Source organism: Colius striatus, chromosome 5, assembly GCF_028858725.1.
Source record: "Colius striatus isolate bColStr4 chromosome 5, bColStr4.1.hap1, whole genome shotgun sequence".
NCBI classification, from domain to species: Eukaryota; Metazoa; Chordata; class Aves; order Coliiformes; family Coliidae; genus Colius; species Colius striatus.
The window spans coordinates 33,498,208-33,511,537 of record NC_084763.1 but is presented as its reverse complement, the minus strand read 5'-3'; the positions used below and the strand labels follow the sequence as shown (position 1 = coordinate 33,511,537).

Sequence of the window (13,330 nt, the reverse complement as noted above, 5' to 3'; positions counted from 1 at the left end):
AGTTACATACATCCCACTCTTTGAGCTTGATATTGCAGGATGTAATAGTCTTAAGCAGAATTAATAGTTTTAAGCACTGGATATACGATTCAACAGCAGTTGCTTTCCAAAAACAGTAGTTTTTGGAAACTGCTTCTTTTAACACAGTACTGAAAAGAGCTGGAAGGGAACTCGAAAGATCATCTAGTCCAACCCCTCTGCCAGAGCAGGACCACCTACAAAATGATGCCATGCAAAAGGAAACTACTGGAACAAACCTTGGTCTTCCGGAGCACAGTGCAGGACTGCCAATCCCAGATTATTTTTTAAAAAGCTAAACAAATCTTTCTTGTCCTCATTTCTGCACAGTTCCCTCATCTCCCCTGCAAAAAAACCCACCATGACATTTAAAAACTGTGATGTTCTTATTTTTTAAAATCACCTCATTTACTGAACTCTTCGGGCATATGTCTTCTGATTTTTATTTTCTCGACAACAGGAGCTCTGGAACTTTACTTATATTTTTCTTCTTTTAAAATGAATTACTTAACTCCAGAAATTGCAATTTAGGGTGATCTGTGGGCACTGTCCCTGTTTCAGCAGTAGACTGAAAGCAAGGAAACCAGTCTCTGTGGAGGAAACCAAGGAGCTCTCCTCTCTCCTCACCCCACTGCTCAGTAAGCAGTGGGCTTCACTTTCCACTCATTAGTAGGGAATGAGGCCTCGGATGCTTGTCTCAGCATTCAGAGGGACTTCACATTCCATGGAATACAAGAATTACACTGGAGTTAAAATGTTAGATGATATCTAAGACTATAGGAACAGAAAGAGCCTCAGCATCTTCCCATCCCTGGTATGCAGGCGCTATCCAACCTGAACAGTTTAGTTTCACCTTAAAAGCAGTCTGGAAATTTAGTGTAGGTCAGAAAGACATGTTTTCAAGAAAACATGAAAAAGTAATTTGTAACATTAATAAAGTAAAAAAGATGAAAAAAAGTACGATGGTTGGCTGAAAATGCATCACATATCTAGAAAAAAAATACATCTTTCTATTTCTGATGCTACAATGAAAACCCATTTCAAACAGGAAGAACCGTGTAAAAGTAATATATATTTTTTCCATAAGCAATAGTTAGAGAAGGGAAGGATAATAGCATCAACAGTTACTGAAAAAAAAACCCATATATTTCTTTTGTCTGTTAGAGTAAATCTATGGCCACCACTAGTGCCTGCCCATTCCTAGTAATTAAGAGTTCAAAAGTTCTCACTCTCCTTGTCAGGGAAGCCTTCATCTTTTTATCCTATGAAGTTTCTTCAAAATCAGTAGGAAAATGATGAGTCTTCAGCCCACTACAGCAATCATTGCTTTTCAATAATGAAACAAATGAAATGCAATTTTCTTCAGAAGCTTTTAAAACCCACAATTACTTTCATGAGACTGCCTGAGACTGGAGATGAATGTGCAATCATCTTAAGTATATTGAGTTTCATCCCTAGATCACCATACAACTTCTAGATACTAATCTAATACAGCAGACTGACAGATATGAATTGCCAGGGCAAATAAAAATTTCAGAGACTGTAAAAAGCTTCCGTAAAACTAACCATGGGAAGTTAAAAGTCTTCACTACAAAGGATCACAACAGGTCCCTGACAGAAAAAAAGAAGACAGTATCAGCTACCTCATCAGCACAGTTTCCTTCTTTCTTGGAGGACTTTGTGTAGATCCCAAGATATATCTGGGACCAGGAAAGAAGGAAACTGAAGGTTGGAAAACATGTATTACTTTTTGAAACATGTACAGAAACTGTCCCATTTGTTTTTCTTGTAGGTCCTGAACATGAGCAGAGACGGGAATTCAGCTAGGATTATATCAGCCTCCAGCCCAGACCCTGTTATCAGACACAGATGACGCCAGTATCCAGAAATTTCAGATGATTTACCATTTTGGTTGAAGCCTGCATGTCGATGATGATCAAAAAAAAACCAACCTGACTTTTTTTCTGGGAATTTCAATGGGTCCTGTCCCCACTGAATTTTAGCAGATGAAGCACAATCCCTGACTGGGATTGGGGGACTGCCTGCCTGGATGGGCAATTGGTATGAAGATTTTTCTCAGGTAGTGTACACTAGCTCAAATCTTCTATGTGCACTTGCCTAAATGACAGTAAAATAGCCTTTTTCTATATGTATAGGAAAAGATTTTTTTACAGTGCTACAGACAAGTTATTGTATTAAGTAAACTGCAGAGGTATCTCTAAGCCATCAGCCGTGAGAAGAAAATGTGCAATATTAAGTATACATACAGCCATTGTTTCAAGCAAAGCTATAGGAACAGGAAAAGGTGGGGAAGACTCAAAGACACACAGGTATATGAATGTTTAAAAGACTGAAGAAATGTAAAATTTTCCAAATTACTTACCTTGAAATAGTGTCTTATTCCTAAAACAAAAACATGACTGAAAAAGCAAGAGTAATATTAAAAGCAGATTTGACTAAACCAACATGGGATTTAAATTTACAACCTAAACTCACCATTTTTCTCAACAGCCTTTACTCTGCTGATAATATAACTGTGGGCTTGCTTTGTCGTCCAGTTAACTGTTCCATTATTGCCTTCAGCACAGCTTAATAAAAAAGCTTTTCAGAATAAAACAAATGCAAAAAAAATTAGTCAGACCAACAGACTCCCACAAACCAAGTATCAGATGGAATCAGATGCCCTCTAAACAACATTTTGGTTTTAGTCAGAGTTTAGGGACCTTACGTTAAAAAAAAATGGTAGCATTTGACTTGAATATATATACTACCTTTCTGACAGTCACCTTTTTAACACTCATTCTTCTATGTCAGCTAAGTTTACAATAAATGCTTAAATCTCTGCAGACACTTTTGTTGATGTAATCTTCATCCCATGCAGCCAGAACACAACTTGAAAACAGCTGGTTTGGTATAGCTGAAAGTGCAAGAAGGTTTTTATGTGGTAAGGAGCAAGGGATTACTGAGAAAGCAGCTGTGGAGCTCACAGAAAGACTTAATTCCACCAGAAGCAGAACTGCCTGAGAAAGCTCCTTCCTCACCTCTCATTTCTTTTGTTCCTTTTCTCCAGTGATGAATAATAGATATATTAGCTGCTTGCCTAGTTATCTGCCAGCTGAAAGGGTAGAGGGAAAGAACTGTGGTCAGATGCTAGGAAGGTGAAAGTGGCCATAATAGATAGTCTTTTTAAAAAAAATAGTTGGGGAGTGATATCTCACAGTAAACCCCAGTTAAAAGACGTTGCTGGATTAGCATCTTCTTTGTAAAAATAGCAGTATAAGAAACAAACAAGTAGCAGTACTTGCATTCATACACACCAGTTTGCAGGAAGAAATCAAAACCTGTTGGCAAACACTCAAAGTATAAAAGTATCATTTACACTATAAGCTTAAACGTCTGTGGAAACTTCTGCTGACATAGTTGGCACCAGTCAGGTATTACATTACTGATACCATATTTTCTGAAGAGAATTTAGAAGGCAGATCAGATCTGGATAAAACAATCATCACAATACACAAATACTCAATATATACATGTGAGCGAGGTATTTATTAACAATAATTTACTAACATCTAAAATTTTATTGAGAACAAAATGTAACAAAAAAAATACATGCTCAAATTACCATACCAAGAAAATGATGTTTCCACGTTACAAATTTGTTACGTTTCTTTAGGCTTTCAATATACACAAAGGATCTGATTGAATAAAAAGGTTTTATTTACATCCACTGTTTTACATTTGTCTTGCAAGATGGAAAACTTTCTCCCTGCTGAATTGATCTGTATACATTGCAAGTCTTAATATATTAATACTGTCCTAGGGGTTATCCAACTCAGTACTGAGTATGACCTTCAGTGTAAATTTTCTGTAATTCTTGGAATACTCCAAAAATTCCAAAAGGTAAAATAAAGCTGTTCCAATATTTCAACAGGATGAGCTTGGCAATCAGACGCAGTCAGCTACAAACCATCACCAAGCAAAACAGTTAATACAAGATTTGATTACTGAATTATTAAATGGAGAACTGTTATATTTAGCACAGTCAGCAAGGACTTAAATCCGTCTTTTCTGACACTCTTAATGAGCCCACAAGTTTTTTTTCTGATAAATATCACAAGAATGACACTACCCTTGGATATACAGTGCATCACCCGGCACTTTGAGAAACTAGATACAAAATTTAAAAGGAAGAAAAAGAGAAAGACAGGTTCTAAGACAATTTTTAAAATATAAATGATCAATCAGTGTCTTTGATTTGGGTTCACACATTAGGCTAGGTATAGCTGTCCACCTCTCCACCCTACACTGAGTTTTGCAGGAGACCTGGAAATGCAACCTGTGTGCCTGTTTTCAGATCTTAGTGTTTACAGTGTGATGTTTTAATAGAAATACATATCACCATCTATTTGATTTCAAATTTCAACTGTGAAACGAAAGAATTTGGGAGGGCACTGCCCATTCAACATCTCTCCCAGAGGAAGAGTAGTCTCAAGCAATAGAGATTGAGCTACTGCATAGTTAATTTGTTATGATTTTTAGTGAGCCTCACAAGCCTCTGGCACTGGCCTTATGCAATTTGACTTTATACATATATATACACAAAACGACCTGGATGTACAATATATACTAATAAAATTTTCAGGTAAAAACAACGGCAGGGAGGCAAATAAATAATTGAGATGATATGCCGTTAATGCAGCAGTCTACATTGTTTGACAAAAAGATGATCAGTGATGTGCACTTCAACAGCATAAAATGTGAATGCACGCCAAGGAACAAAGGTGGTGTGTCTTATGCACACTGTAGAGCACGTACTTCAGGGATGCTGCACTTGGATAAAAACCAAGGACACACGTCAGGTAACAACTGGTAGAACAGAAGTTTTCAACAGAAGGCTGGGTAGAACTGCTGGTATGCAACAACATCATCAAAGAGGAACAGAGAGATCTTCTTTTTGTCCTTGACACAGATACAATCACTGTTCAAATGCTGTGTCTAGTACTTACATAGAGCCTTCAGGAAGCATAGTGACAACATGAAGAAAGCTCGAGGAAGATCTGTGAATGTGACTAAAGGATGACAAAAGAGGCCTTATACTGCAGAATGCGGGGATTCAAACTACACGTTTTATCAGAAACAGTTTAGAATTAATTTTATCAGCCTTGCACTCAACTGTGAACAAAACGTTAATAGTGTCAGGCTCTTCAGTTTGTTACATGTTGTCATCATTAGCACTCACCTCAGGAGCAACTCTCAGTTCTGTGCGTGGGTCTTGAACATGCCCATGTGAGTTACATTTGTAGTGCTTCTCATTTTGTTTTCCTTCTTTCCTATATTTTTCTTTAATAATCTGTTAACTTTATTTTCCTTAATCCTTTTAATTTTCCTTTAATTTTCTTCAATTATATTTGTATTCTTTTATAAATATAAATTCTATTATTTTAAACTATTTTTCCTTTTCTTTAATTAAATTTGCATAGGTTTTATGTAAAGGTTTTAAATATTAAATATTAATATTTAACAGCAAAGATATCCACAACAATTTCTGGCCACCTTGCAATTAGAAAAGGACCAAAGTATCAGGGATCAACTTCACTTTCCCCATTCCTTTACTACAGTTGAACACTCACACACCATCCTGCACACACCATCTTCACTGCTTCTTTGAAATAGGATCTCAAGCCTATCTCTTCCATTACTAATGTATCACAGTGCCAAGCCTCTCAGAATCCAGCATTTCTCCTGTCTCTCACATATCCACATGTGACCCTGACCTAACTAAGTGCTCAATACCTCCATGCCTCAGATGAGGACCCTGGGTCATGCTTTCACTACCCTTTACTCTCTTACCACACAACCCTGCTCCAAAAACTACCTTCACACTCCTCCATCACACATCTCGGAGGCCTCTCCTGCATCCTGAGCTGGAAGCACAGGTCCACGCACAGCACAAATTTTTGACAGGTTGCTGAGAACTATGGAGTGGAACAGTCAGAAACTGACAGCGAGTTACAACAAAATACTCATCAAGCAACCATCTGCATCAAGGTCCTTAGCCCACTGCTCAAGTCGAGATTGTACCTAGGCAGTCACTGAGGACTCACCAAATCTGCACAGAGATGTCTGTCCTATGGGTCCCATTGCTCGCTAGCAGGGGCAGAGACTGCACTAACACCTACTGTCCCCCTTGTCCAACCTCTGCACCATTTCTTCCTACCTAATATACAGTACATAAGCAATCATCACTATAGAAATTTAATTAAAGGGGATCCTCACAGTGGAAATTCACATTGAGATTGGCTATTTTCTAACAGATCCTCTTCAAAGACAGTTTATTAAGTAATAAGAATTAATTTGTGTGCTTGTTCAGGTCCCTCTGTACTCCCTTTGTTATAACCATGTAAAAGTTCAAATCATGCCCAGAACTGTTTTTAAGCTCTATACTTAATTCAGCTTAGTTCAGTAGGTAATGGTTTTCTACCAGTGCCTGTGCCATCCATCGATAACTGTAACACCTGCGTATTTCTCCAAGATCATTTGAGAAAAGTAACCGAATAAGGAATTTTGTCAGTCTTGCTGCAAAACTTTGGCATTTGCATTCTTGGGAATGATGCAAATTAAGTACTGGGAGAAGAAAAACCTCACACTTAATTAATAGTAACATTTAACCACCAACACTCTCCTTCCTAATGCAGGCCTGGCAAGAGAACCAAATTAGATCAGCTTTTCCACAAAGGTGAGAAAAATAATGCGTATTTCTGCAGTCCAGCCTCAGGACCGTGTTGTAACCAAGAGGTATCACCAGGTCAGCCTGTAAGCCTGTTATTCCAGGATGCCTTCTTCATTTCTGTCATCTCTTGGGATGAATTATCAGACTATCCCTGAATTTTCATTCCAAGTTTCTGAGGTTGCAATCGATCTTAAAGACTAAAGGAATTCAGAAGAGTCACAGATTTCAAGAAACTGAGATTTCTGCCAGATCACTAGATTGTTCTTTCTCACCTATCCTCATGTCTTGGACTCCTACTAAAAATAATCTAAATTTAAAAGATATTTTGGTTGTTTGCATTACAATTTTAAAAACATTTAGACACAGTTTATGTAAACAAATTGTGTTGATATTACATAATGAGCACCATAACAATGCTGTTAACAAAACAATGTATACTTTCAACCTACGTAACATGTCGATGTCAATTCCAACACAGCAATATCTATCAGCACACACTTCAGCCCATACCTTCAGCTCTCAGTCTGTAGCAGCCTGTCTCGCATTGAGAATGTAATGTAAAAACTCTGCTCGAATTAGAGCACCTTCTGGTTATACTACTACTTGCTACTACTTGCTTGAAAAGCACGTCAGCCAGTTAGGAGGAAAACTAATACGTGTTCTCTGGTTTCTTGGCTCCTCTCTTGTTTCTTTCAAATTCCTATGGAAGTAATCAAAACTAGCAACTCCTTTCTTCTAGAGTTTTGCCAAAAGAAGGCCCACACTGGGAGTGTCTGCTGTAAATTGATCAATATCTATTCAAGAAGAGACTAAAATAAATATTTTTATCTAAATTTGAAATTACTTAGTCTGATTGGAAATACTCTTTCTTCTAAATAAAGGATTGTACTTTGGTGACACTGACTTTTGAAGTACTTTCATCAACTTCTAACCAAATTTGAAAGCATTCAGGAGCAAAAATAAGCCCCTCTCTACACAATGAAAGGTAGGTCTAGAAGATGATCTCTTGCTATAAAGACAACTTTTCATTGTTTAGCTTCACAGCCTCTAAGATGTCTCCTGATAAGCTAGACTATCTATAAATTATGTGCTTCTGTAATGAAAAGCATGCTAAAGGAATGGCTATCTTTTCCCTCCTACAATTGCTTACATAAGCAACTACTTATAGATTTTCTTTATTGATCTGGGTCAGATTAGTACAAAGTAGAGGCCACATGCAGAGATTCCAAGCCCTGTATGAAGAAAACTTGTTTCTTTGTCCTGATGATTGCACCCACAAAAGAAAAAAAGGCAGATATGCTATGGTATTAGTTTGAAAACACCAGATCATCTGTGAAATATTCTTCCTGCCTCTGCAGGGTGCGGCTGAGAAGCAGAGTGTTGCCAATGGCACTTCTGCTGTGAACAGCAGGACAAGTGCAGGGATCTAGTTCAGCCTCCCAACTACCCGTCCCAGCCTGTAATTTCACAGTTGTTTTAAACTAGCCTATGTTTGCAGCCCTGTGAAAGGGAAGATTCCCAGCACATATCAGTATGATCCTATACCAGTCCTGGTCAGTAAATTGATTTCGATGAAAAAATTCTGTTTGTGGGTGTATTAGTTTTCAGCTAAATGATCCAATTCACAGTATCACTGTACATGTTATTCATCACCCACAAGAGAAGTGGTGAGAATCATTTAGCTGTGGAAGGGCAGGAGAATGTTTTCTGGCAGCAAAGTAGCTTTTAAATACAGCTTCCTAAGCGAGGACTAATGAGCTCCCTCCCTATGAAAGGGTCTGGAGCACAAGTCTTATGAGGAGGAACTGAGGTTATTTAATCTGGAAAGAGAAGGCTGAGGGTAGACATGATCACTCTCTACAACTACTTGAAAGAAGACTGCCGTGAGGTGGGGGTTGGTCTCTTGTCCCCATTAATGAATGACAGAACAAGAGGAAACAGACTCAAGTTGCACCAATGAAGGTTTAAATTGGAGATTACGAAGAACTTTTTCATTGAGACGGTTATTAAGCATTGGATTGTCCGCCCATGGAGGTGGTACAGTCACCGCCCCTGGAGATATGCAAAAGATGCATAGATGAGGTGCTGGTTTAGTGATGGGCTTGGCAGTGCAAGGTTAGTTGTTGAAGATCTTAAAGGTCTTTTCTAACCAAAATGATTATGTGATTTCTCCCCCTTTATAGGGAGGGAGGAATACAACTCCATTGCTCTACAACACATTACTCCTGGGATAAAATAGGAGTTCCAGGAACAACACTAGCACTGATAACTTATTCTTTAAGTGTGGAAATACAGGGCAACAGCTATAAAATGGCCACAATCATTCAAAAATTTTGATGACTACTGTCTGTAGAAGCAGAACATGGGGGCAATTCATTGCTCTGCCAAACTAATACGGCAGACATCTCTACTAATTTAATCTAGTAAACTTCTACCACAGCTGTTACCACGAAACCAGAGTCAAAGAACAATTACTTAGTTTGTATTAGAAATGCTTAATCCTAAATGGCATTTATCATAGCAATACCCCATTCTTTTCTAGCAGTGGAGAAAATGTTTGAGAGTCAGTACCTTTGCACACTGTTAGATCCCTAGGAACAAGTGTTGAACTTCTGAAATCACTCTTACGCCCTTTAAATTCTTAAATCTCTTGAAAACCCTGAATTTTAAGTTAACGTTTTGCCACTGGAAGGGTAAGACAATCTGGGCTTTTGGTAGCAGCCAGCCTTCTCCAAAATGCCTGTATGTTTCATACATCTTTAAGAAGCAAAAAAAGCACAAGTCAAGTTTCTTCTGTAGATGAAGTGCTACATTAGAAAGGGGAAAAAAAAATATCATCTCTATTAGTAGAGAAAAACTCAAATAGATCTATTTATAGATCTTGTGCTACTTCTCATGTTACATTTTTTAAGATGTCTTTTCCCTGGTTAAGTAATGCTTCAACACTGCAAAGTCTACTTAAGAATAGTATTCAAAAGAAAGGATTTTCATATAGGGCTGTCACACATCTCAGAGCCAGCAGACAAGGCTGGAAGTTCTTTTACATGCTCACAGTTGAAACAACAAGCATGAAAACAATGGATTGTTTTGGGATGTGTTTCAGGTTCTTCTTTTGCTTAAGGGGAATGGGGAAGTGTTCAGGTAAGCTTATAGGACAGTTTGCATCATTCAACTTCTACGAGCTGTTTTGTATTGTACCTGAATTCAGACCAGCAACATACTACCACCTTGATGAAAAATAAAATTTATACAGATCCCTGTTTAAAAATACTTAACTGAATTTAAGTTTATGCTTCCTTTTTTGCATCAGTTTCAAACTGTGTATTCTGCCATTTTAACTAAGGAAATCTAACAGAACCAAGTTTAAAAAGGTCAGAATTTGAGGTGGAAAAGTTAACACTAAAAAGCCTTAAGACCTCTCCCCTTACTATGAAGCCTGGAAGAGACTTGTGGATTAAGATCACAGCTCAGCTTCTAGAAGTTCATTTCAGTTGAACTTTTTTAAACTTAATATATTAGTTGATACTGCAAGCTTATCCTAAGACTGCCCTAGTTCTTTTTCAGTTGTTATCCCACAATTGGTCTTGGGAGAAGAAGGCAGAAGAGGCAGGAAGAATTTCCACATAAGGAGAAAGCATCTATCTAACATCTAACAAATGCAAAGTTTTACCTCCACATTGAACAACTTAACACTTAAGTCCTAACTTCGTCTTTAACATATCCAATGCCTCCTGGCACTTCTGCTGCCAGTATTCTATGACAGGTATAGCGATATTCTTAAGGAAGTATTAGAAGTGTACCTACATACTATTCAAGAAGACAGTGAGCAGATTATTAGCTTCCAAGTGACACATCACCACCACCTCAGACCACAACATAACCAAAAGAATATATTTCTTGCTTTTAACTTGGTCTTATGGTAACAATGGTCTCACAAAGACATTCCCATAGCTGGGCTGCTGTTAAAAGTGTTATCCGTTTAAAGTATTTCACTGTGAAGAACCTTGTAAGTGTGAAAACTGCCAAACGCATGACAGCTATTACTTACATGCATTAGGGAGCTGGTTTAAGACCTCTTCTGCAGTCTTAATTCTGAGACAATTGGATTAAGTACTCAAGATGGAAAATAACTGGAGTGGGGGGAAAATTAGGTAGTGCGGAGATATGTCTGTTCTCAAAATCACCCAGACCACAGACCCAGGACCCAGCCGTGTTAGGTGGAGGGAGGGGAGGAGAGCAGCGGGCGGTGCCGCCCCCGCCAGCCAGCGCCTCTCCGCCGGTCCTCGCTCCCGCATCTTGTCGGAAAATCCACTCCCACCCCTCCGGGCCTCGGCCCCCGACCCAGCCAGGCTCCGTAACTCGGGGCCCCGCCGGACTGGGGGCGCTCCCTGCCGAGACGCCGCGCTGGGAGGGGCAGACTACGGCAGCCCGCTCCGCAAAAGGAGAGACGAATCGCAGGCAGGCCGCCATCCCTGTGCCGCTTTAGCAGTGTCCTTCGCCGCGCCGCGAAGGCGCTAGAGCCGCGGCCTGGGAGATGCCGGGGCGTCACGGAGCGGGGGGAAACCAAGGCCGAGCAAGGCGCAGCCTGAGGGCAACACGGGAGGGGCGCGGCGCCGCCAGGAGGGGACGCGAAGCGCTCAGGGGAGGGGGGCACGGCGGCGAGGCCCGCGCCCACTTGCCGCCGCGAAACGGCGCCGTGACCGACCTGTCAGCAGCAGAGTGGTGAGGGCACCCCCGCCGTGAGGCCAGGGCCCTGCCGCGCAGTACCGCATCGCTCCCCGCTCCTCCGCCGCCTGCTGCAGCCGCCACCGCCGCCGCATCCTCCGCCGTGCCGCGCCGTGCCCTGTCGCGCCGCCGCCTCGCCCCGCAGCATCCTCCCCGCCCCGCCCCGCCGGCAGTCTCCAGGCAGCGCCGCTGCCCCGCGAGGCATGCCGGGAGGAGCCGTTCGCCGCGGACGGGGAGTGGGTGATATGTTGTCGTGGGGATGGGTGAGCGGGAGGGAAGTTGCGGTGCCCACCGTGGAGTTCTTGGGGAGCAGAGTCCGCAGAACCCGTTCCCTTGATGGCGTAGGCAGGCTGGCTTGCAAGCCCGTGTTAGAGCCCAGTGTCTGTTGTGCCGGAGTTCCGGCGCCATCCCAGTGGAGAGACGGGCGCAGCCTGCGGCGCGCACAGCCGCTCCGCCCCCCAGGGCCGCTGTGCGTGTTTGGCGGGAAGGAGGCCCCGGGGAAGCGAGGCGCGAAGAGAGGACGGTAGTTGTGGCATCTGACGACTTGCCTTCTACAGCCCCGCAGCCTCCCTTGAAGCCAGGCCACAAGCAGTAGGAACAGAGGACAGGAACACCTTAGGTGTGCTATGCGCTGCTTTGTGTGGGAGGATGGCATAGCCGAAGACCTTGGCAACATCCTATTTCTAAACATCTTACCACTTTTGAAATCTGTATCCCTGTGAAACGTGTTCCCCAGATTCGTGTCAATGTGGATCAATGAATATGGATGGTAATTTTTGGTAGCTTTATTTGTTCTTATATAACTTGTTCTTGCTTTTCGTAACGGCAGCTTGACAGGTGTCTCAGAAGACCAGCTTGAACCAGGTTTTTATAAGGAGGGTGTTTCTGCTTCTTGTAACAGCAGCTTGGCAGGTGTTTTGGTAAGATTAGCTTGAACCAGTTTTGCGGAGATATACACACGGAGGTTGCCTGGAGGACACCATGAGGAAGACTACTGACTTCCTCCAATGAACACCTAAAGAGGGTGAGAAAGACCCCCAAGGTGGAACAAAGCATGCGCCAGAAGGAGACAACCCCTTCCCAGAAATGATTAACATTTTCCAGTCCCTTCACGAAAAAGTTGTGAATACATATAAGGCCTACCCTACTTAATGCGAACTCGGGATGTGACAGGTGTGTGTCCTGATAGAGCAGAGGCTCTGTAGTGGGTCTGGGGTGGTAGTGATTTCCCACGGCAGCTCCTGCAGTGCTGTGCTTACTGTTGATATCAATATTATGACTACCGCTCGCACAGCATCAGGGCTGTCCCTCCAGCATTCCTTCCCCCACCTTCACCAATAGCTGTGGGTGGGCATGATCTTGGGAGGGACTATGGCCAGGACAGCTGACCCAGGCTGACCAAGGAGATACTCCATACCATATGACGTCAGCTCAGTAATATAAACTGGGGGAAAGGAGCAGGAAGGGGAGGCGAGATTCATTTCTGGCCTTCCCAAAGCAGCCGCTACGCGTACTGAAGCCCTGCTTCTCGGGAGGTGGCCGGACATCGCTGCTGATGGGAAGTAGAGAGTAACAGCTTTATCTGCTTTTGCTTTGCTTCCCGTGCGCGCGGCTTTGCTGCTTATTTATTAAACTGCTTTTATCTCAACCCACGAGACTCCCATCTTATTTTCTCCCCTTCCCTGGCTTGCTGAGGAGGTGGGGGATAGAGCGGTGTGGTGGGCACCTGGCATCCAGCCAGGCTCAAACTACCACAGGCTCTCAGCGCACCCAGCGCTGTTTGCTTGCTCTTATTCATTCAATAAATTCCAAAATTTAATTGGAATCCTGTCCAGGGATACATCATTTATCACA

General features: G+C 41.8%; 1 protein-coding gene across 3 annotated transcripts in view; it reads right to left on the bottom strand.

Moving 5' to 3' along the window:
- SGCE (sarcoglycan epsilon) overlaps positions 1 to 11,618 on the bottom strand; it is a 38,180-nt gene extending 26,562 nt beyond the window's left edge. For 2 of the 3 annotated variants that reach the window (XM_061996885.1, XM_061996886.1), the window contains exons 1-2: positions 11,457 to 11,618; positions 2,515 to 2,619 (exon numbers count right to left, since the gene is read on the bottom strand). In XM_061996885.1, coding sequence (XP_061852869.1) covers positions 2,515 to 2,619; positions 11,457 to 11,571 — 220 coding nt within the window. In that variant the 5' untranslated portion in view covers positions 11,572 to 11,618. The remainder of the gene's footprint in view (positions 1 to 2,514; positions 2,620 to 11,456) is intronic. The other variant, XM_061996887.1, reaches the window with a different exon arrangement.
- Positions 11,619 to 13,330: the final 1,712 nt, after the last annotated feature.